Source organism: Epinephelus fuscoguttatus, linkage group LG10 (assembly GCF_011397635.1).
Source record: "Epinephelus fuscoguttatus linkage group LG10, E.fuscoguttatus.final_Chr_v1".
In the NCBI taxonomy this organism is placed as follows: domain Eukaryota; kingdom Metazoa; phylum Chordata; class Actinopteri; order Perciformes; family Serranidae; genus Epinephelus; species Epinephelus fuscoguttatus.
The window spans coordinates 11,060,347-11,084,570 of record NC_064761.1 but is presented as its reverse complement, the minus strand read 5'-3'; the positions used below and the strand labels follow the sequence as shown (position 1 = coordinate 11,084,570).

The 24,224-nt window shown below is 40.0% G+C and overlaps 3 protein-coding genes across 6 annotated transcripts; 2 read left to right on the top strand and 1 right to left on the bottom strand.

The window, feature by feature from the left end:
• Positions 1 to 224: 224 nt before the first annotated feature.
• glrx2 (glutaredoxin 2) lies at positions 225 to 7,716 on the top strand. 4 transcript variants are annotated; one of them, XM_049587458.1, is made up of 4 exons: positions 225 to 271; positions 1,546 to 1,606; positions 4,515 to 4,691; positions 6,788 to 7,716. In XM_049587458.1, the coding sequence occupies exons 2-4, from the start codon at positions 1,547 to 1,549 to the stop codon at positions 6,950 to 6,952; spliced, it is 402 nt and encodes a 133-aa protein (XP_049443415.1). In that variant the 5' UTR covers positions 225 to 271; position 1,546; the 3' UTR covers positions 6,953 to 7,716. The 4 variants fall into 4 exon arrangements, with proteins under 4 accessions (XP_049443415.1, XP_049443411.1, XP_049443414.1 ...); XM_049587454.1 differs by lacking the exon at positions 225 to 271 and adding an exon at positions 278 to 483; XM_049587457.1 differs by lacking the exon at positions 225 to 271 and adding an exon at positions 926 to 1,021.
• A 285-nt stretch (positions 7,717 to 8,001) lies between these two features.
• On the top strand, positions 8,002 to 15,449 carry uchl5 (ubiquitin carboxyl-terminal hydrolase L5). The gene is made up of 11 exons (XM_049587437.1): positions 8,002 to 8,195; positions 8,673 to 8,736; positions 8,815 to 8,920; positions 10,145 to 10,270; positions 11,051 to 11,112; positions 11,485 to 11,615; positions 11,862 to 11,925; positions 12,061 to 12,163; positions 14,124 to 14,237; positions 14,502 to 14,600; positions 15,075 to 15,449. The coding sequence occupies exons 1-11, from the start codon at positions 8,120 to 8,122 to the stop codon at positions 15,117 to 15,119; spliced, it is 990 nt and encodes a 329-aa protein (XP_049443394.1). The 5' UTR covers positions 8,002 to 8,119; the 3' UTR covers positions 15,120 to 15,449.
• Positions 15,450 to 21,330: 5,881 nt separating this feature from the next.
• LOC125895531 (regulator of G-protein signaling 5-like) lies at positions 21,331 to 23,811 on the bottom strand. Its single transcript, XM_049587447.1, has 5 exons — positions 23,677 to 23,811; positions 23,467 to 23,556; positions 22,728 to 22,789; positions 22,355 to 22,521; positions 21,331 to 22,245 (listed from the first exon to the last, which is right to left on the bottom strand). The coding sequence occupies exons 1-5, from the start codon at positions 23,769 to 23,771 to the stop codon at positions 22,051 to 22,053; spliced, it is 609 nt and encodes a 202-aa protein (XP_049443404.1). The 5' UTR covers positions 23,772 to 23,811; the 3' UTR covers positions 21,331 to 22,050.
• Positions 23,812 to 24,224: the final 413 nt, after the last annotated feature.

Here is a 24,224-nt window from a genome sequence, read left to right as displayed (position 1 = left end):
TTGTTAATATAGATCTTTAACTTAAACTTAAATTTGGAACTAAAACAAAAGTGTTGCGTTTAAATGTTCAGTTCTGGTACAGAGCCAGTAAAATGAATGAATAAAATCAGAGCCTGTTGCTGTGTGTATGGACGACATTTTGATGTGTTATCAAAAAGATTTGGGTTATTTATGAGATTGTAGTCCCGTTTGAAACTCCTCCTCCATATTTGTAGGGGCGTTACGTTCAAACTGCGTCTTGCGTCAGAAACTACTTCCGGTGACACGTAAGGTAGGCTTTTAGGTATAAACAGTGTAAATAAGGGGCTGAAGCACGCGTACAGTAACAGCCAGGGGACGTGCATGATATCAGACCTGTTTGTACTCTAACTGCATGTTTCATCCAGGCCAACAGCTCGATTATTTTTTAGCTGTGTTTTCTTTTATCACCATGTTTGCTCGAGCAGGATGTCTCCCCAGGTTGGCATGGACCGGCTGCCGAAGGTCATTCTCGCTAGCTTGACTATAATAATAGCCGGTAGCTTAGTTACTAATAAATTCACAATAGGACATTATATAAGAAAGCAACACGACGACAACGTTAACATTAATTAGTGGTACAACATAACGAGCCATAATTTTCGGTTTACAGGAATTTAAAAGGCTGAGCTATTTTAGCAAGTCCATTCACTGCCTCGTGCACAACGTAACGTTAACGTTACACCGCCATGCGAAACAAAAAATGTTACACAACATTCTGGATTTTATCTATTTAAAAGCGCCTAACACAAATATATTGTGACATTTATAATTTAATACATCCCTCTGGTAAATTCGGCATGCATGTGATCCATTAATAATCTAGTATTTCATCAACATTCCTTCTTTTATGATTTGCATGCCTGTTGTCAGCGTTAGCTAACGCTACCTTCGTCATCTTTAACCCGCTGCTCTGTGGTAGGCGGTAGTAAAGCAGTTACAAACATTTGGATTGAACTGAAACAAGTACTGTAAGAGGTATCAAGTGTATGCCGAATTGTCAGTGAGTTGCTCATTTTTCTTTCAACATTTACATTTATGTTTCACGAAGTTTTGTTCGTTTTCAAATTAGCGTGCCGTTTTGATTTAGCCAGATTTTTAATGGAGTTTGGTTTGTCGCATGCCCACATGAAATCTGAGCCAATTGCAACCATGTGTGCTTCTAATCCTGGATTAACTGGCACATAAACCTTACTGCGGTTGTAGATCAGGCGTCAGAAGGAGTAAGAACAGCGGTATTTGAGACGTAGTAAAATCATTAGCTGCGACTATTACAATGGGCATTTCTAGACCAGCAGTTGTTCTCCAGTTGGATATTATATTAATGCTTATTATTGGCCTTCAGTTCGTCTCATCCCGTGATATCTTCACGTTTCTAAGGTTATTGCATGGACCTGGCCATACTAGGTTGTGTCAGTCCTTGTAGTGTGTGTTGGTTAGATTCCAGGAGGTTGAAATGTAAGTTACAACAGTTGAACAAAGGCTTTAAGTACTGTATGCTCCAATATTGTGATTTGTCTTTTTCAGAATGGGGAACTTTACATCGGCCACATCTCTGTCCAGTACATCCTGTGCACAGTATGTTCAGGTTAGTAGATCTGTTACAGTCAACTTGTTAAACATTTTTGGTTCAGCAGCATGCTGTGGATCTCTGTACAGCCTAGTTTAAATTGTTTGGCATTAAAGGAAAATAGTTAAGTTTCAGTTATGTCTGGAGATGCATCTCTAAAATTCTACCTTCTAGTGTTTCCTACAGTCCACCAGCATTATTTGAGGCTTTTAAGTCAATTGTGTAAAAAACCTGTCACGAAGTGGACCCCACAGTTCACTCACTGACTAAATATTAACCATGAAAAGACTTAAAGGTGAAGTCTGGTATTTTGCACTTTGAGCCCCATTTCTGGGTTGTTTATGATGAAACAGAGTGGTTAAGACCAAAATTTTGATGATTACGCCTTTTCAGAGAATTAAGCTTTTCCCTTCCTGGCGTAACACTGCTACCTATGGCCATGTGTGAACCTGTCCTAAAACCACCCTAAACATTTGTTTTCAAAGCCATGAAACTCATGTGGTGTTCGTTGATTTTCTGACATAAAAATCGTAGCAAACTGTGGTTTCCATCCGTGTTTTCCCATTTTACCCGTGTGTAAACTTCCGCTTGATCGCTTGTTTGACCCTGAAGCATGATACACTCCAGCCCACTTGATGGCGATAATGTTCCTTTACGTGGGTGTCGCCCACCGGTAGGAAAACATTGCAATAGGCTCGTTGGAGATGAACTGCGCCGCGCCTGAAAAGTAGACGAGAGCAGGCAGCTGCAGCGGGGGGCGGTGACAAAAAGCTGTGGTGAAGTCGGACAGTTTCCAGCAGCCTTCAGTCCGTACAGGAAGGCACAGACATACTTAAATCCTGGCTGAATGATATCAATTCATTAAAAAAGTGATCAGACCCATATATCAGTTTGTTTTCAGTCTCCAGTTGTTTTAATTAGATTAATTTATTAAAATGCTTTACAGGTGATCTGTAGTTTATGTTCATGGTTTATCCTCCATTTGACATGAATTCTCCTGTAAATCAGCATCATATCAGTTTGACCTGTCCCCTCAACTACACAGGCTATATAAACTGTGTTTGACTGTAAGGTTCATATTTTCAGAGGAAAAAATATACAAGACAACAGCTTTCATTAAGTCAGATACAGTCAGGGCTTCACATCTGATGTTATTTTAAGAATCCTCACATCCCACTGACCACAAGTCTCTGTGTTGCTAAATACTTCAATAATTAAACTGTCCAATATTAAGATAGTACAGTAGACTCTGTGTAGTTTATGATGAATGTATTTAGTCTCTGAAGACTAAACTTCACCATCAGTCACACAACATGTTTATAAACCTTCAAATCAGACAAATACAATCTTAATCTCTAAAATTCAACAAAAATTAAAAGTTTATCTAAAACGTCATATTGTTGAGTCGACATCTGAACCAATCAGCTGTTAGATCAGGTGAGAGCCAGGCAGTGCAGTCGGTGGAGAGCAACTGCAGCGCCTGGCTCTAAAAACTGCGGCTGCCTCGCTCTCGCGGTTTTATCACCGTCCACTTTTGTAATACGTCAGAGCAAGTCGGGATGAAGTCGGACACAAAACCTACTGGCATGCATTGTGTGCCGATCGCCGGTGATCGAATCTGCACAGGCCTAGCTCATCTCGAACGAGCCTAATGTAATGCGACACAGAAAAGAAACAGATGAAGAAGGTTGGCGTTGTGTTCAAAGGCATCGTACTGCAAAGGTTGTTTACAAGCAAGTAATCCATTGTGCAGTTGTTGAAACTTATTACACAACTTTTTCGTTCGTTCAGCTAAAAGACTACAGTGACTTAGGGCTGGGTGATATGGCCTAAAAAAAAATCTTCATTTTTTTTTTTCACAACAAATCCGATTCATGATTTAAATCGATTTTGCCCCTCTACTTAAAATCAATTTTCAGAAAAATATCTGCGGCCTGGTAGCACATACCTGGGCTCCAAAACTTTCAGCATGTGAATAAAACCTGGCTTTTCCACGGTAAATATGGGCACCATATCTCTTGCAAGATACATGGCGACTGCATCCGTGATCGCTTTCCACTGGGCCCCTTTCTCATCATACGGCAGTGTTTCCCCTACCATTATATTGTTTGAGGTGCTGCAGTAAATTGGTAGTACTGCTACCTTGGGTAGCAACAGCCTTCAAACACACTTTGCAGCGGGGTGCTGTCTATTCTGTGTCTGATGCCACAAAACCGAACTCGTTCCCTTTCTTGGGAACGAGTTCTTCCCCGCTCGCTGCCATGATGTTTGTGTATCAAGCGTGCAGGGGGGGAGGGTTGAGCCCACTCTGAACTACGGGAGCCCAGCGGGGAGCGTCGGTGGTGGATGTTAAAGAGAAATTCGATTTTCATTAAAACAAATCGACCTAAACTACTAATTCGAATTAATCGATAAAATCGATTTATCGCCCAGCCCTACAGTGACTACAACCTTGTCACCCCCCTTTCCAATTCCTTTGGCAGATTACTACCAACATACAATGAGGCTTCCTATAGAAAATCAATGGATTAGACAAAATGTCAAATAAATCATCACTGAAACCACAGTTTGCTTCGATTTGTACATCAACAAACACCACTGACCACTTGGTGAGTTTCATGGCTTTGAAAACAAACATTTCAGGTGGTTTTAGGACAGATTTACACATGGCCATAGGCACCAGGGGGAAGCCAAATTCTCCGAAAAGGAGCAATTGTCAAAATTTTGGTCTTAACCACTGTATTTCATCATAAACAACCCAGAAATGGGGCTCAAAGTGTAAAATACCGGACTTCTCCTTTATAAAAACGCAGAATCAAGATTCCTTTCATCTTTGCCCAGCAGCTCATTTGACATCTGGTATGTGCGGTCTATTTCTGTGTTCTACTGATATTAAATTATATGTTATTTTTGCCTGACCTTTCAGGAGGTGGTATCACAGAACTGTGTCGTGATATTTTCCAAGACCACTTGTCCTTATTGCAAAATGGCCAAGAATGTGTTCAATGAAATTGGTGCGACGTACAAAGTGATTGAACTGGATGAGCACAATGACGGGAGGAGACTGCAAGAGGCCTTAGCTCAGATGACGGGAGCCAGAACGGTAAGAGCCTCATGTTGTATTTTGGGATCGGAATTTGAAATAACTTGTTATTTCAGCATCTATTTAAAAAATATATATATATCAAAACATGCATATCTGACAGCTTGTTTGTTCTGGCAGCTCTGCATTTAAGTTAAATTTAGAGTGACTGGACCAGTGTTTTGTTTGGGCTGCGGCCAAGAATTAGGACTTTATCTTGGTTCAAAATAGCTGCATCTGAGTCAAGATAAAGATCAGAGCGAGCTGCATCTTTGACGGACTGTAGTCTTAAATCATAGCAAATATGGAAATAACATTTTTGAAAGTAATAATTATTAGAATATTTTGTATCAGACTAAAAAGATATAGGTACAAGTCCATATTTAGAGAAAGGTCACTCATACATTAAGTCTGTTTCATTGCTTAGACAACTGAATGTTGTTAATGAGTTATGGAAGCTAAAATAGGCACAGATCAACATTAATTTCTGATTATGTTTTTGGTGGAATTATAAATATATTTCTAAAACAGTATTTCTTTAAATGTTGATTTTAGAATGCAGTAATTAAATGATGAATAAAATGGGTAAAATAACTTTTTGTAATGCACTCTTTACAGACTGGTCGGCGCAGGACAGCAAATTTTTTTATAGACAGGCATTTGAAATTAGAGGATTACGGATCAAATTTTTTTTGATGATCCAATCTGAATGCGTCAGAGGCACGCTATGCAGGAATTGTCAATCACTCTTTGTAAATACAGCATTCAAACTTAGCTCCTCCTCCCTCCACCAGGAACGTTACATTTGTTGTGATGGAAAAGCCGATACTTAAGCAAGCTAACTGAGCTAACCACTGGCACCCACCTATCCAACAGAAAACAGGCCGATTTGGGTCACTCCTCACCCCCATCCCCTCCTTTGGTGTGAAAGTGAAAACCAAACCCAGATTTACTCTTGCTTTGGATCAAGCTTTAAACACTTTACCTCAAAATATTTGTGTTTTTCCTGCACTGTGTCTGTGATTTTCATAGCTTCCTCTTTGATGTGGGGTGCTTTATGTCCAATTACCACCTTTTTATGAAGTGCCGACCTCACCTCAACATGCGCTGTTTTGGACTCGGGGCTACATGCCTAGAAACATCCAGAGCACAGCAAAATTAGAGGAAAATAAGAAAATACAGGCAGAGAGCAGAGTCTCTGCAGGTAAATATTTTGCCACAGATTTCTTGGGGGTCATAAGTGATGATTGGTGATTGTGATGATTACTTTTGTATGTGTCTATAGATTGCTTTTTAGGAAAATCTTGGATAGTATACCTTTGACTTTGGATATCGGCCAGTAACAATCAGAGTCCAATACCTTTTTTTTTTTTTTACCTAAATGCTTACGTTAAATATCAGTTCAATATGTGTCTTATTGTCATGGGCTACCTGATCCAGATACTGAAACTCCTGATTCAAACGTATTTAATTGATAAGTGTATATATTGATATGATTGGAATGGATAAAAGGTAAAACTGAGGATATGTGACACCTGAAGTTGACATGACACATGACAGAAGATGTATCGCTTTGTTGGAGTTGTGGGAACAACAGAAGCACTCAGTCCACTGGCAGTTGTAAAGTGGTGTGATAAGAGTGGAGGTTGTTCCCTTACAAATTATCTTTTGCAGTCACACACTTGCAAAAAGTACTCGAACGAGACAGCAGACAAGTTGAATTTTGGCCTGCCTTCAAGTTATACTTAGGGAATTAACACTAATTATCTACAGCTAATATGACCTCCCTCCGTTTGTAATTTTAACTGGTGAAAGTGACGGCTAAACCTGAGAAGCTAGCTGCATGTTTTGTACACTGCTCCTTGTTAACAAGAGAAAAGACTGAAGTTGGTGCTTACAACAAAGTAATTTCTAAAAAGAAGGTTTTCAATGCTGAACGCCTCGGGCAGCTTGTAGTGCTATGGCTGGATGGAGTGGAAGCCAGAGGGAGCTGCTTCAGGATGTCAGCTGCCTCATGAAGCTTAAACTGTTAAAGACATAACGCTGCACTAAACCCCTTTTCTGTTTTTTGTTTTTTTTTTTTAAGTCCTAATGTTATGACATGATTTTGTGTTCAGGTCCCCAGAGTCTTCATTAATGGAAACTGCATCGGGGGTGGCTCGGATACCAAACAGCTCCATCAGCAGGGAAAGTTGCTGCCCCTGATTGAACAGTGCACTACCTGCTGTGCTGGGACCAGCGCCGACGGCTCGGGCAGCGGACAGTTCGCGTCTGCTAAATGACTAACCGTTCTTGTAGTGTTTTTTAATCCTGTATTTATTAAATCTTTGCTCGACCTAGTGCTACAAGTCTTACACTGCTTGAGCACGACGATGTTATTTATTTATCAAAGTGCATTGGATACTTGATGTTAGGCTATATACATTTTCATCCAGGGATGTACAGTATTATTGTTATTAAAGCTGCCGTCTTTAACCAAAACCTGTGAATAGTGGAAATACCTCTCATCTGCATGGATGTTTTATTGAAGATTGATACAGTCATCAAAAAGCATGGTCACTCCAAACATCAAGCACCATCGAGCTGTGAACATCATTCATCCGTGAAGTACTGACAGTCTGACTCAATACTCATCTTCTCTGAGTTTAGTTGAGGTCATTCTTCATGTCTTGTTAAATTGAAAGAATTACAGATTTTTGTGATTGATGATCAGCACATTTATTTGAACAATGCATAAAAAAGAGAAATGTTAGTTATTTGCATAGACTGTAAAATCTATGATATAATCATTTTGTATTTTTTTTTACATGCTTGTGGAAACATTTTCTATGTCAACGCATCTGGGATTTTAGCAAGGACTGTTTGTCTCTTAATTTCTTTTATATTAGATAAATGGTTAGTGTATGAACAGCCTAGTGAAACACGGTATTGGTCATTGTTATGAATATGAAGAGTAATGGGCGTATGTATAACGGCTGATTTTAAATGTTTTCTTTATGCCTTGAATGTGTATTTATCATAATTAATAAATATGAATGAAAATCCATCAGCCTCTGGCATTGCGTTTTTTTTGCAGAGGGGTGCTTCATTTGTCACCCCGCTCGTCATGGGCGGGCGGGTACTTGTTATAGTTAACGAGAAGGGACGTTTTATTTCTGTAATAGGTCTATATTTTGAGTTTTCTCTCTATTAATGCAGATACATGCACATTCCCAAAATTACACTTGTCGCCAATGTTTTGAAATCATTTTTGTCAAATATTTGTTACTGTGTGACGGTATACGCTTTAAAATCAATCGCGCGCATCCAGACTGCCCACATTGCACCGCATCACGGTGAGGTCACTCCAGTGCTTCAGTGAAATTAGCTTGACTAGCGGGTGCAGTGCTAAGCTAGGATATTAATATCTTCTATGTGCACTGTAGGTTGAATAAACAACATAGTGAAGAATGTCCGGAAGCGCAGGAGAGTGGTGTCTGATGGAGAGTGACCCCGGCGTGTTCACAGAACTAATAAAGGGTTTTGGTGAGTGACTTAACGTTAGCTGCTCGTTCAGTGTAACGTAACGTGGCTATCCGACAGCGCTAGCAAGCTAGCTCCTTCAAAGCTAACGGTAACTTCGAAATTAGCTACCATTGATTTCCAATGCAAAAATAACACTAATGCTATGAGAGTGAACGCTAAACATTTTAGAAGCAATGGACTCTCAACGGCCATATACACTCTGCATTCTGTAGGAAAATGCGTGTAATAATTGGACAGCCTAAGCTAACTTAATTAGGCAAGCTAACTAGCTAGCATTACTCAGCGTTCAAAACAACGGCGCGTGAAAACAAATCCTCACTCATGACTGACATTTGCTGTGTTTTGTTTTGGTGTCAGCCCGTCACTGGGAAAAGCTGCTCATTCACCTAACGTTTGTAAACCATCGGGTGTACTTTACTCACGTAATTACTACTGCAAGTGCGAATGAATATTTGATGCTCTATTTGTCCTTGTCAGGTTGCAAAGGCGCTCAGGTTGAAGAAATATGGAGCATGGAGCCAGAGAACTTTGACAACCTGAAGTACGTTCATACCTGCAGCTTCATTATTACATACTCACTGTAAAGACAGGCCTTGTTAATGCATCTGTTCTGTTTCAGACCAGTTCATGGGTTGATTTTCCTCTTCAAGTGGCAGCCAGGTGAGGAGCCAGCAGGATCAATTGTGCAGGATTCAAGGCTTGACCACATCTTCTTTGCAAAACAGGTATGTTTAGCTGTGTCATGAAAAAAACATAAATATTGAGCCTTTTAATATTAGCAAGACATACTTATTATGCAGCTGTAATATAGATAACAAACAAGCCCATAGCCAAGAAAATGTCAGCCTGTGGGCCTGAATAAACCTTAAAGTCTGAACCAAGCCCCACCAAGGTTTGCATTTCTGTTACACTGCATGCATTCGATCCAGATTAGCGTTTGTTTCACATCACAATTATGGGAGCACACCCTAGAACTATTAATGACATATGTCTGGCCATTATCTCCTACTTGAGCTGCATCACCCTATACTTGATATTGATTGGTTTGTACACAGGCTCTTCTGTCCTCTCGTATCCTCTCGTAAAATTATTGTAAGGGTAGACATCTCCTCCTCTCCCCATTTGCTACAGCGGTTCATTTTGTTTTGTTGCGATGTTCATGGACAAACTGAAACCTACATTGTACATTTACTTGGTGGCTTTACTGTTAACTTCTCCTCTGCTCTGACTGCAACACCTGTCTGCTCTGAGCGCACTCTCTCTGTCAATACACCCAATATTGGCTGTTTGCTCCCTGCGTGGTCTGGGTGAGGTTGTACACCTGTAAGTTTGGTTCAGATCTAACTCAAAAGTCCAGAGCAAATGAGGAAGGTGTGAAAGGGCTCATTAACTACTTCAATGCATCTCATCTTATGCATGTGTGTTCTTGCAGATGCATTTGACTCAATATCTAACTGCTGAATTGTAGCTCCAAAGAAGGATCATAAACAAGAATAAAAAGTCTTCTCTGTATTCTGCCAATTAAGGGTGCATCAGATAGTAACTACTCTGACCAGAACAAATGAGAAACCCAAGTGTAATTGTAAGACATTATTATCCATTGTGCAGAATTGTTCAGCCAAATTGGATATTGAATGAGGTTAGGAATTGTTATGCTTCTTAATTAAGTGGGCTTATGACATTAAGCAGCCAGCCCACACAACAAACCACAACAAAGTGCACAGACGCTTCTCCTCGCTCTGATATACTTCTTACTCAGTACAGGAAGATCTGGCTCCATATGGACATACGTATATTCTCCTGTCAGATTCAAAGAAATAAGCAATTGAAATTGGTAGCAAATTACACTGGGTGTATTGTGGCCACTTTTAGATACATATTGTGCTTTGATAAGGAGGTTCCTTTGCCTGTCCTCTCAATTCTTGTGAATTTTATCTGTGTGTTTTCAGGTCATTAACAACGCCTGTGCCACCCAGGCAATCGTCAGCGTTCTGCTCAACTGCTCCCATTCTGACATGTTGCTTGGAGACACACTGACAGAGTTCAGAGAGTTTTCGCAGAGTTTTGACGCTGCTGTACGTTCATGGTATTTTTCCTCTTGAATCCAAGAAACTGTGGGTTTTGTTTTGTTTTTAACATTTTTTCTATTTGGAATGGCATGCATTGAACCAGGAATTTATTTTCCTGCTTCCTACTTCCTAATATAGTGTACTGTTGGTGTGTTTGTTGACAACTCCGAACGTTCCCTTTTAACTTAAGTGACACCAGCATTTGGCTTGTAACTCTAATGACAAGTGATACATTATTCATTCAAAAAGAATGTTCAAACTGCTTTCCCTCTGGGAGCAGTAATTTATTACACAGCCTGCTACAGTAATTTCCACTTCCATCTCTAACACTGACAGTTTTATCCTCTTACCTTCAAAACCATGATGACTCAGTTGTCTGTCCCACAAATGTTCAAAAGAAGCAGGCTGAACTGATTTATGATGCTCCACTTCTTCTTTGATTTGAAAAAGCTCAAAGTAGAAAGATGTTTTTTCCTAGACTTTGTGTTATTTTTATTTATTTCATTGTAAACTAGTTTAGAAATGGCAACAATTAATCGTGAGAGAAAACAAGCAGGACTGGAATCACTGTATAGAAGAATCTGTATAATTATAGGTGTGACGGCAGTAAATTAGTCTTTTATCTTAATTAGTGCCTTAATAATATTACTGAAACACTACTTTGATGCATGTAACTAGAAAGAGGAATGTATAATGAATCTATACAGCCTTCCATAACGCCGCTGCTTCTTTAAGACATGGGTTATACAGTCAGCATTATAATCCTGAACCTCCCGCTCTCCTCAGATGAAAGGTTTGGCTCTTAGCAACTCTGAAGTGATCCGACAAGTTCACAACAGCTTTGCCAGGTAAGCTCATGCTCATATCATCTCCAGCTGGAGAAATTCTGTTTGATTGGCTTCATGTTATTTTTAGCTCCCTCATTCTAACTCTGTGAACACTGATTGGCCCATTTGTTGTAATGCACCTGTCAGCTTTGGTGAAAAATGGCGAATGTGAAGATGGGTCATTTGTTGGTCATCCCAAAACTTTGCCAGTGCTGATTCTCATATGAAATAAGCAACAAATTAAAAAAAAGTTGATGATTTTCTTGGAGTAGAGTGCAAATGTACATCCCTACTTGTTTAATTGACACATTAATAACATCTACATTTGTTTGACTGATGCATGATAATTATCTTTCAATACTGATTTTATAATTGTGCGTTCTCTTGTTGCAGACAGCAAATGTTTGAATTTGATGCAAAGTCTTCAGCAAAGGACGAGGACGCCTTTCACTTTGTGAGCTATGTTCCTGTAAATGGCAGACTATACGAGCTGGACGGACTCCGAGAGGGACCAATTGACCTGGGTAAGCAGAAAAAACTTTTTTTTTTTTTTTTTTGTTGTTATTGCTTTATGGTTTCACTGCCAAAATTGGCAGTTTAATGTTTAAAGTCCCTCGGCGCAAGATCCTGCTGCGTCCAGCTGAATTTCGTCTTGTTGGCCACGGCCCATTTTTCCTAAAAACTGTCTGTTTTATGATGATGTACAGTGCAGTTACTGTATATGTGGACATCTGCAGGATTATTTGTTCCTGTCTGTGTTTTTGTACCAGGTGCCTGCAACCAGGACGACTGGATCAGCGCCGTCCGCCCAGTGATTGAGAAAAGAATACAAAAGTGAGCATATTTCTTTATTTTGTATTATTTTACAGTCACATTTTTTGGCCAAATACTGCACTCTCTTTGATTTTCCTGTCAGCATATCATTCTGTTCTTCCAAAAATTACAAAATTGTATCGTTTCCGTCTTCAGGTACAGTGAAGGAGAGATCCGATTCAACCTAATGGCCATTGTGTCGGACAGAAAGATGATATACGAGAGGAAAATCGCAGAGCTCCAGACCCAGCTTACTGAGGTGAGTGGCAGCAAAAGAGCTCAATTCAGGGAAGACATGACAAATAATAATGTATTCTTTTGCGATCTCCCCGTGAGGCTATACGTGGAATACATCAGATGTCAGCTTTGGGAAGGAAGAGATCATAACTACATTGTAGTATGTCATATTTGTCTGACACACATCATGCATCAAATGCAAGTGCTCTGGTTTTGATGAAACCCAGTGTGATGATGCAGTCTGCCACTGAGCTGCAGCATTTAGATATTGACATGACTATAAATCATGGAGGTCCTGGAATATTATGAAAAGAGTTGACATTTATTTAGACCAAGAAAGTCAGGGAATCAGGTGTATTTTAAACAAGAAATCCATGACCATGTAGGATGGTTTTCAGCCCACCCATCTGTACTGGACATCATGACTGACTGTCCCTTCAGAGAGGGTTGAAGGAGTAACTCCACCCAAAGCTTGATGTCCTTGTTTCATTGAGCTTTATCCTGGTTGAAAGGTGTAGTCTGTTTCTCTTCAGCCAGTTTGAGTTCTTGAAGTCTGGGAGGCGCTACAGAGTTCCTCTGGCTAAAGGGGCTTTTAAAAAGTCCTTTGTCCCCAGTGCGATTAGCATCCTTAACTCGACTAAACCACAGATATTGACATGAACTGCTCTACCGTACTTTTATAGCACTGTATTTTATTTTATTTATTCATCTATTCAAAATGTATCTATATGAATTTTTATCTTGTGTTTTGGCTTTGTTCATATTTTAGCTTTGTTACATGTTATGTTATGCTACGTCCTGGTGAGCCAAAGACAATTTTCCACCCTGGTGGACAATAAAGATTTATTCTATTCTATTCTATTCTATTCTATTCTATTCTATTCACCTGATGTCACACTAGCGTCATTATTGGGTGTTGTCTGAAATGTACCCTGTTACACCTGTAACTAAACCACACCTAACAGTGTTGTCAAGGTAAACGGATCACACCCTAATGACACTGCCACATCACTGCAGCAAGGTGAAGCATTCAACCACTGGAGGTCAGCAAACACAAGGTTTAAGGTTTCACTTCAACAGTGCATTCATATTTAAGGAATGAGGTATTTCTGCCTGTTGCATTATATTAACTACTGCCTTATTTGGTTATTACTAATGAAACTGCACTACATTGAGTTTCCCATCGTACTAAAGATGGCCTCAGGCAAACTTCACACAGGTGTGACAAACCCAACTATCATGAGCTGCTAGAGTGTAAAGCTGTAGTTGGTAACTTCTATAAAAATAGCTTTTTGTCATATTTGCTCAAACTGTCACTATATCCTCACAGTGGTGCATGAGACAGAGAATCTGTGGGAAAAAAAGCATGTTCCTTTTCCTCCTCGTACTGTTTCTGATGGCATTTGCAAGAATCCACGGCAGCTGAAGGAAAACAACCATCAGAGCCGAGGAATCTCCAACGTAGCTGTCAATCACTGCTGGTGAACTGCAATCAAACTGTCAAACTAGGCTGCGCTGATCAGATATGAATCAGGATTCTGTCACTACATTACTTATTTTTCACCTCGTATGTTTTCAGAAACATATTTTAGTGTAACATTTAGCTGTAAAATGAGAAAGTTTGTAACTCAGCCAGTGGGCTGTGCTTTTCTTTTTGGCAAGGTTATTTCCAACATGGCGGCTGGGTCACAGACTTACTCATTTTACAGCTAAGTGATACACCAGAATTTGTTTCTGAAAACATCTGAGGTGAGAGCTCTTCTGATCTTTTCTTTTGATCAGTGCTCCCAGTCTGTCAGTTTGATCGCAGTTCACCAGCAGTGGAAAAAAAGCTTATTTTTAAATAAAAGTTACCAACTGTAGCTTTAATCAACATAAAAATCCTCATCACCAACTGTCCCATTGTCAGAGTGCTACTTTTTCCAGCCAGACAAGTCAGAATATTTACTGGTTGTATATAAACCTTCTCCTTTTGTTCCCAGGATGAACCAATGGACACAGACCAGAGCAGCACGTTTCTTAGCTCCATCCAGTCAGAGATTGCCAAGTACCAGCTCCTTATTGAAGAAGAAAACCAGAAACTTAAAAGATATAAGGTGGGTTTCTTCTCAGCATCATATTCCATACTATCTCATGTTGTGTTTTATGTGATATAAATACTGTGAAATGGCTCATGAAACTACAGTGTGTTTCTTGTGGGGAAAAAAAACCTTTTGAATAACCATGAGCATATTATGAATGTCGAGTGTGTGTTTACTGCAGCCACCTTTGAATGTAAGAGGTCTTTTTTATTTCCGTAGTAAACATCAGTCACAGCCAGATTTCCCCTCAATTGTTGGATTTTATGTGTTTTCTCACAGATTGAAAACATTCGGCGAAAGCACAACTACCTTCCTTTCATCATGGAGCTACTGAAGACACTGGCAGAGTACCAACAGTTAATACCTTTGGTGGAGAAGGTATTTTCTTTTCTTCCTGTGGCTCTCTTCAACGCTACTACGCTTTTTATGCATGCGTGTCTGGGGACACTTAAGTGCCTTGACATTTTGAAACGTCATTGAGTATTCCTCCTCATTATTTTTAATGGGATATCTTGTAGTTTTAGGGGACTCTGGGGAGTAAATAATGAAAGACTTTGGTCAGTGTGATGGGTCTCAAGAAACATAACCAGCCGACATAATGAAATTGCCAAGGCATTTCAGCTTCAGTGTTTATTCTGTCCACTAGAGGGCAAACGTAAGGTCTCATAAGCATGCCATGCTGAGTTCATGAATAAGACTTTGAAATTAATTTTGTTATGTTTAATAAAGTGCAGTAATTAGAATTAAATGTCTGCAGATTGTGTGCCCAGATTTGGTATTCTGCAGTACTTCCTGTGTAAATTCTCCACAGTAATAAAAAATGTTTTTGGTTGTTTTTTTCCCTCTCGCTAGGCGAAGGAGAAACAGAGCGCCAAAAAAGCCCAGGAGGCCAAGTGAACAACAACAAGACACACTTGAACAGAGAAGCCTCTAATCACACACACGCATCCAGAACCCTACAGTCACTCTTCCATCACTGAGCCACACACAGATACTGTTTATCATCTGTCATGTTGATATTAATGACCATGGATGGTGTGCGGCACTTCTTCACTGTGGCACCCTGTGAACCATCCAGACATCAAGAACTGCACTGCAGGTGTAGCAGAGAGACTGTCCGGCAAAATGCGCTCTCTCCATGTGTCCATCAACTCTAATGCATGGTAGAAGGAAAGATGTGCTCAAATTATGTTCTGTCTTATTTTCATAATAAAATGTCTAGATGTTTGTGAATTGTTTTTTTTATGGACAGGTCTCAAAAATGGACTATTTTACGTATCAGTTAACTCTGCAGATATTTTTGTCTTAACACTCCTCACTCAAGTACAGTTACTCAGCAGTCAGGCTCAGGGGTAGAGCTTTGCCTCCACCTACTGGTAAAAGAGAGAAAAAGCTATTAGTGTGTTTACAGAACATTTCAAAAAGCCATCTGCTGAATGTTTTTTAGTCCAGTGTAAATTAGTTAAGGTATGTCTGGTAAAATGAACATCAAACCTTTAAGAACAATCTTGCATTCAAATCTGTGTTCAGCCGTTTGGCTAGATGAGAGCACACTGCCAAGCTGCCAAGTCCTTATAAGTGCATCATTAAGAAACGACTGGTTCAAGTGACCCATGTGGTTTTTGGATAGCTTCCTGTAGCAGCATGTTGATGTTGTGAACATGAGAGTCTGTTGTGACCTCTGAGATTTGCCTTGTAAATCAACTTCTGGTCCGTAGTACAAAAAGAACCCATACTCGGCTTGCTGACTTCTGGAGTCGTGCTTGAACACAGCGTACGTCTTAAGGCTTGCGTAGTCTGACGTATCTGCAGTGTGACGTCTGAAGCAGAGCGTGGCCCTTTTTCTATTTTTGGCTCCAGTGTTTACATACACACCTTAAGTGCGCTTTGGATCTGATCCCAGTAGTCTGTTGCCAAGATCCTTCATGGCAACAAAATGAAAACCCACAGGTTTTACTACCAGCTCAGAGACAAGGAACAGTGTGTCTGTTTTCTTAGTGTATCTGAGGTCACATGGATGAGCAATCAGAAACTATTCGATGTGACAGTGTTCCAGTTCTGCAGGGTGTTCATGGATACCTTCACTGCCTCACTGTAGATGCTTTGTCAATTATTACACTGTCCTTTCATTGCTGTTTTATCCTTCATATTTGGCTGAGGCTGCACAACACAGAATGTATGTTTTGGCAGGCAGACACAGATGCAATTGCTACAAAAAGAATTAAGTCTTAAAAATAGCCTGCTGCGTAACGGAATGTGTGCTGCATAGGCCTACTTTGAAGGTCAAGGGAAGTTTATTTGTGCAGCTCATTATCACATACAGTGTCTGAGAGGGCTTTAGGGGCCCATAAAAGCAGCAGTTTCATACCCAGACAAGGAAAAAGTCCTTGAAAAACAACATTAAGGCTGCAACTAATATATTCGTATATATATATATATATATGTATGTATGTATATATATATATATATATATATATATATATATATATATATATATATATTTTTTTTTTTTTTTATTTTTTTGCCATTTCTAAAAAAAAAAAAAAAAAAAAAAAGTTTAGTCCATTAATATGCCAGCAAAAGAACCCAAGAGAAAAGATGGAATTGCTCGGTTTTTGTTTGACCAATGGTCTGAAACCAAAAAGGATTCCTGTTTACAATGATATAAAACAGATAAGCAGCAAAGTTGAGAAGATGGAGCCAGCGAATGCTTGGCATTTTTTTGCTGATAAAGATGATTAATAGGTTTTCACAATTAGCATTTCCACAAAAAAAAAAATAGAGGAAAGGAAAAACAGTTAAAGGTGGAGTATAAAATCAGCTCATGAAGAGTTTATAATACAAACAAAACCAAGTGTCTGTAGTTAGGATGCTGCCAGCTCTGCCTTGTGCTTAATGCTAATGTCAACATGCTAACTTGCTTGCAGTCTTAACATGATTGATGTTAAGCTGGTTTGATTTCCATGGTCACATCGTAGTTTGGCATGTTAGCATTTGTTAGTTAGCACTAAACTCAAGGTACAGTTGAGGCAGATGTCAGTGTCTTTAGTTCTTTTATATATTCAGTCATAAAACAAAGGATTGCACAAAGTGACGTTTTGATGTGTTAAAGGCACTAAATGACAAGTTATGGGAAGATCTGTACTAAATGTAATGGCAATCTCCAATACCTGTAGAGACATTTCATGTAAATCCCCAATGTCAACCACATGGCAGTCTCGGAACTCATCACCTATTCTAAAAATGATTTAGCTTCTTCGGGCAATGGCCAGTACTTACAGGGTTCCAGTGTAGCAAGTGAACATCCAGATAATTGATAATGGATATCAGGGCCAAAACTTTTCTGTGCGCTGGTCATTGTTTTAAGTCCGATTAGCAACTTGAGACACAAGAATGGAGTTAAAGTTGAGAAACAGCATCTAGGAATCTGCATATGAATGCAGATACACTTTTAAAAAAGCTATCTAAAAGCTAAACTGTCAATAGACGATAGCCTAACGGTTTTAAAATTGTATTTCCACCTGCGCATTTTGCGTCATCTGCTCTACACACAAGGCCCCATTTACACTGCCTCTTCAAAGCAGGAATTTCATGCCATTATGCAGCTTCTCCATTCTGTATTAAAGGTACAATCATGAAATGGTGGAACAGAGTTGTCTTGCCTTTAGCCTGGCTTATGTGTGCCACCCACTGTGGTAGATTTAAAAGGTAAGTGATAGCAGTTAGCAGCTAACTCAAAAAAGATAGATGGTAAATGATTGTTATTGCCATGTTATGCTATTATTATGGTTTATAAAGTGCTGGCGATGCATATGTTACCTGTCACACTAAAGGCTGATGCTGTTTTGTTACATGTCACACCTCTTTTGATTCTATGATGCTGGTATGCGTTGTAAAATCATCACTGGAGCAGCATGATGCCGTCATGGTTTGGTTCTCTGTAAAAATGCAAAGCTGGCATGAAGAAGGGACTTAGTAGTGGCCCTATTGCACAGTTTCTTTGTAAAAAGGACTACAGACTGTTTACCTGCAGGCAACCATCCATCCATCCATTTTCGTCCACTTATACAGGGCTGGGTCTCAGGGGCAGCAGGCTGAGCGAGATACTGCAGAAGTCCCTCTCCCCAGCAATGATTTCCAGCTCCTCCTGTGGGATCCTGAGGCGTTGCCAGACCAGATGAGATATATAATCCCTCCAGCGTGTCCTGGGTCTTCCACCAGTTGGACATGACAGGAAAACCTCTGACACGCAGTGTCAGCATTGATGCGGGCGCTATGCCGAATTGTCCTGGTAAAGAGGGAGCTGAGCCAGAAGGCAAAGCTTTCAATTTTATGGTCCATCTACGTCCCAACCCTCACCTCATGGGGTCAGGAGCTCAGACATCTGGTGGAAGCTCAAAGTAGAGCTGCTGCTCCTTGGTGTCGAAAGGGGCCAGCTGAGGTGGTTTGGGAATCTGATTAGGATGCCTCCTGGGCACCTGCAGACGAAAAAAGCGGGCTCAGAAGTGATTCGTCGATACTACTCAGAATACAAACGGAAACCAGAATGCTTCTGTTACCAGAATCTTGCCCCTCTAGCGACAGATACTGCATTCATATGAAGTTATCTGTTCATGTGGTGGTGCTACAAGAAAATCAGAGGGTCACTGAAGTCAGTTGTATTAATCCTCTGGGGATCATGAGTCACCAAGTCTGTATAAAATTTCATGGCAGTCCATTTAGTTAGCCTGTAATTTCAGTCTGAACCACAGAGGTGAACTGACTGACAGTCCCATCCCTATTGTCATGCCAGTAGTGTTTATTAAAAGTGTGATCACTGGTATTATCATTCCAGCACTAAAGAAAATAACCCTTTATTAATACAGTTACACACACATACTTTGCCAGGTGGTGTGGACTTCAGAACACAAATCCACTCCCCTAACCTGCAGGCCAGCAGAGCATACAGTTCTGGAGAGCTGCTGGTGTAAAAGATGACCTCATTACACCATGACAGCAGGCCCCAGGTCTGAGGAGAGAGCAGGAGCTGTCATTCCTGTCAGGAGCTACGTCCGGGTGTCTGGCCACTGTCAGCTTCTACTATGAGTTCACGGCTGGAAACAGCCCCTGTATCAGAGAGCAGACACACACAGCAGCGAGGGGAGGACTCTCTCTGCCAGTCAAGGTGTTCTTTACACACTGTTACAGTACGGGAACTCAGCAGCGAAGACGTGGCCCCCCAGTCAGCCGCACAAAGAGGAATGAGATGTTCCACAAAGACGAGGAATGTTGTTTTTGTTGTGCAACTTAACATTCATCACATTGTCTCTTAAAATATGTCAGTGTACGGTATGTGGATGTGTCTGACCTTTGTTAAACCAAACACCCAAAAGTGCATGACGTGTACATTAAACCATTTCAAGTTTTGATATTCAAGATTAATAGTAATTAACAGTCAGTGGAAGATAAACGTTGAGTTCCAAAATACTGCTTCTCTTTGCTTCAACAACAAAGGAGATATTTTAGGACTGTCTGAGCCACGTCCTCAACAAGGACTATGGCATTTTAGTGATATCTATTTCAAGCTGCTTTAAAATTTTCCCCACTCAATCTGCATGTGATGCCCAATGGTGAAAACAGGATTTTAGATATTTTAAAAAATTAATAAAATGAAAAAACTGTATCACATTGAGGGCGGCACGGTGGTGTGGTGGTTAGCACTCTCGCCTCACAGCAAGAGGGTTGCCGGTTCGATCCCGGGCGTGGGAGCCCTTCTGTGCGGAGTTTGCATGTTCTCCCCGTGTCAGCGTGGGTTCTCTCCGGGCACTCCGGCTTCCTCCCACAGTCCAAAGACATGCAGGTTGGGGACTAGGTTAATTGATAACTCTAAATTGTCCGTAGGTGTGAATGTGAGCGTGAATGGTTGTCTGTGTCAGCCCTGCGATAGTCTGGCGACCTGTCCAGGGTGTACCCCGCCTCTCGCCCGATGTAGCTGGGATAGGCTCCAGCCCCCCCGCGACCCTCAAAAGGATGAAGCGGTTAGAAGATGAATGAATGTATCACATTGACAAAAGTATCCAGACCCTTTGCTATGATACATTACTTTTCTCCTTTGAGATTTTTCTACACCTTAATTGGAGTCCACTTGTTGTAAATTTGGCAGAGCACGCACCTGTCTATATAATGTCTCACAGCTGATGATGCAAATCAGAGCAAAAAACAAGCCATGAGGTCGAAGGAACTACCTACTGAGCTCAGAGATAGGGTTGTGCTGAGGCACAGATCTGGGGAAATAATTAAAAAAAAGCCTTGAATGTAGCTCCCCTCCTTTCTTTGGAGCTTGTTATGTCTTATAAGTCACTGTTCCGGTTTTAAAACCCTCAATTTTACTATTCTGATGCATTTTCAGTGCTTGTGTTAACATTGTTTCCGCTGCAGCAGGCAGCAGATTTCTTGTTGGTAAACTGAGTAAAATATCGTACTTAGGTTTGCATGATGGCCAGAAACATGACTCCAAATGAATGCTTATGTTGCTGCTTAAAGGCTGGAAGTGTAAAATAAGCAACTATATGTGATCATATTAGCCATATCAAGATAGTCAACAGACCTTGTTGTGCGCACTTTCATGTACAGTAGGGACTATTGTCTTTGTACCAAACTACACCCGCAAACTGTATCACCACGCAGAAGGAAGTGTGCATCTACTCATGGACAAGAGGCTTGTGCTCGTGACAGCACAAAATGTCATCATTAATCACGACCTGCACACCATGTCACTGTACATATGGAAGTGTGAATCTACTGCTAGCTCACCTAGCACCACGCTAGCTAACTAATGTTACAGCTCAGCCTAGGAGGATGCTGCAGTATTAGGGGACATGTCGAGGTAGGAACCTTACATTAAAGGTACTCGTACATCAATTTTGTAAACAAATTGTCACCACTGCCTCCAAGTAGCCAAAAGGTCAGCTGATGCAGGTCCAGAGTAAAAGACTAGTTCAGTGTATACTTCAGCAGTAATGTAGACATTAGTTATGTGTCACATGTGGGTGAAAGTTTCAAAATCTATTAATGTTAAGAGTCCTCTGATATATTTTCATTGAATTCAGAAATAAACACAACAGAGACATTTCATAATTGAATTGTAAATTTTATTTCTCCAGCAGTCCAGCTGCCTGCAAACTCAAATTCACATTCAGAACAGTCACAGTAACTTCAGGCCAAATATAGTCTTTGGTGGAAATTGTGAATTATATAAGTTAACATTGCACTTCTTGTGTAAACAGATGCAAATCCAGCAGAGCAACGTGGCACTGAAAACCCAGGGTCACATATAAAGTCCTGCGTATGTGACTGCTGGGCAGAGATCTCAAGAGGATATCGGCACAGAAATACATTCTAACAGCATCGTCGGTAAGAGGCAGAGTCAAGTGTTTTGACAGTCATCTCAGCTTTGAATGCAGTTGCACTTCAACTGCATTTTCTTCAATGCATCATTGCTCAAAATACCCAAGTCTAATAGCACAGCGTAAAGAAAGTGCAGGTAATGGCCCAGAGAAGAAAATGTAACCTTAATCCCATCTGGTAAAAATGCTCTGTGCACAGCCTGCAGCAGCATACTGTACAGCATCCTGCCTATTCATCCCAACTTCATTGTCAGCTCTCAGCAGGACGGACTAAAAATGGCTTCACTTTGGCATTTTCCACACTCGCCATTATTGTTTATGCTCGGGATTTGCATTGAGGTCTATTATCCCCGAGGCAGTGCCTGGAATGAACAGCATCAGTGTGTCTATTCACACAGTCACAGTGGTAAACAAATGACTTCAGGAGTGGGTGTCTAGTTTGACTAGGACTTAATGTGCTTGCCCTCTCCCCTGGCAGCTGCACACAGTTCTTTGTAGAGGTCGGAGTAGATGAATCTGGGGTAGGAGTTGTTCTCCATCAGGCTGTAGACTTTCCTTTGAGCTGCCAGAAAGCTGGTCGCAGTGGGCTCATGGAGGCTCTGCATGATGGCGTTTTTGGTGTGGAAATCCAGGTTTATCTGTGATCAAAGAAACAGCCGTTATGAGCCTTTGACGTCTTTTTTAAATGAGGAATATTTTGTGTATTTTATTTGGCTTAACAGCAGATGCTTTAATGGTTGCTGTTACCTCTTTGGGAGCTTCGTTTTTAATGAACTCCTCATAAATACTGTTGGCCTTGGTTGCCAGCTCCGTGTCTGATGTGAGGGTCCTGTAATCCTCACAGGCTGTCCAAAACTCAATGTTCTCTTCACAGAACTCTGACTTCAGGAAGATACAAAATGCAGCTTTCCCGTCTGGGTGGAGGGGAGGAAAGAGAAGAGGAAGAGTTAAAGATAAGCTCAGGGACACATCTATTAATATAAGGTAAAGTAAGTGAAAAGCCATTACAGCTTTTGTTTTATTGAGGCCAATAAAGTGCCTTCATTCAGTACACAGTAACTGTGCGACCTTTGAGACTTTTATGAAATCGGGCACCAATAGTGCGCTGACGGATACTTACATTTATGACTGAGTAGTTTGTCGAGTGACTGTGCCCATTGGTGCACGTCATCAGCAGTCGGCCTGAGGGGAGAGGACACGGATTATATTACATAATCACACAGGAGGCAACTAGTACTTTTAAATGCAATTTAAAAAATATATAGTAATCTGGTTTGATTTTATTTAGTCATGAAATAATATATACATAACATAAAAACAATAATAAGAAATTTAGAAAAATGTGAACAATACAAAAAAGTCCAAAATAAAAATGTGGATAATGGTTATGCAAAAACAAAAAAAATAAAGTTGAATAAAAATAAGTTGAATTAGATAAAATAGAAAAACAGATTTAAAAATTGTCAGAAAATATAGTTGAATAAAATAAGCTGAATTAAATAAAATGTAAAACTTAGTTTAAAAATAGTCAGAAAATAAAGTTGAATAAATAAGTCAAATTAGATAATATATAAATCTTAATTTAAAAATTGTAAATATATATAGCTGAATAAAACAAACAATAAAGCTGATATGCATTGAGATAAATAAGATAAATTGAAGTAGATAAAATAAAGAACTTAATTTAAAAAGTCAAAAATGAAGTAGAGTAAAATAAGTTAAATTCGATAAAATATAATAATTTTAAAATGTATTAAAAAATAAAATTGAATTATATGTTTGAAATTAAATAAACTATAGCTAACATGAATCACAAACAGGATGTTATGCATGTGACATAATCCTGACAAAGGTCTCACCTGTAAGATCTGTTTTTCATCAGGTGTAATATCGACTGGGAAGAGTTTGTCTTCAAGAAAAATCCTATCCTGTTCCTCCAATTTTTTCTCCTGGAAAAAAAAACAAAAACAGAACAATCACTCAGTGTTTTATGGCAGCATCATTTTGAGTTATATTTTTACAAGGTCATCACAACAGACACAGTCTCATTAAACACCACATTAACTTACTTTATTCCTCTCTTCTCTGTGGACATGTCAGTGGGTTTCATGCAGTCAGTGAACGCCATGTTTTGGGATGACACAAAGGCAAAGTACTCTCTCATGGTTTAGTCTGCTCTCCTTCTCCCTCTTGACTTGTCAGGCTACTTTATAGTCTCTCTCTTCAGCTGGGAGGAGGGCTTGGCATGGTCTTTAACTTGATTGGCTCTTGCTGCGTAAACAGTGACTTGCCCCGGTATGACTCTTAAGGCCCGAGGCAATGATAGGCTGTCACTGAAAAAGCATTCCCTCCCTGTATATCCTGTGGGCTTTCATTTTTAAGGTCAAGATGTGACATACGTGGCAGACTCTATGCTTTTATTCCTAAAATAAAGTTCTGTCAGGGAGTAATGGAACTTTTCTCTTATTTCTGGTGTGTTTGTCTTTCTTCTTTTACTTTGTGAAAACATTTTGCAAAATCGCATCATGTATCCACACACACACACACACACATTCACAAAGCATCCAAGGCGTTGATGCTTTTACTTTCAACCTATCTTACAATTTCATAACAAAAT

Coding starts and splice junctions, on each gene's coding strand:
- glrx2 (XM_049587454.1), top strand. CDS start 374: ATGTTTCATCCAGGCCAACAGCTCGATTATTTTTTAGCTGTGTTTTCT. Junction 1,607..4,514: donor CCTGTGCACAGTATGTTCAG/GTTAGTAGATCT, acceptor CTGACCTTTCAG/GAGGTGGTATCACAGAACTG. Junction 4,692..6,787: donor AGATGACGGGAGCCAGAACG/GTAAGAGCCTCA, acceptor TTTTGTGTTCAG/GTCCCCAGAGTCTTCATTAA.
- uchl5 (XM_049587437.1), top strand. CDS start 8,120: ATGTCCGGAAGCGCAGGAGAGTGGTGTCTGATGGAGAGTGACCCCGGC. Junction 8,921..10,144: donor ACATCTTCTTTGCAAAACAG/GTATGTTTAGCT, acceptor GTGTGTTTTCAG/GTCATTAACAACGCCTGTGC. Junction 11,926..12,060: donor ATTGAGAAAAGAATACAAAA/GTGAGCATATTT, acceptor TTCCGTCTTCAG/GTACAGTGAAGGAGAGATCC.
- LOC125895531 (XM_049587447.1), bottom strand. CDS start 23,771: ATGAGAGAGTACTTTGCCTTTGTGTCATCCCAAAACATGGCGTTCACT. Junction 22,522..22,727: donor CAAACTACTCAGTCATAAAT/GTAAGTATCCGT, acceptor CCCTCCACCCAG/ACGGGAAAGCTGCATTTTGT. Junction 22,246..22,354: donor AAAACGAAGCTCCCAAAGAG/GTAACAGCAACC, acceptor CTTTGATCACAG/ATAAACCTGGATTTCCACAC.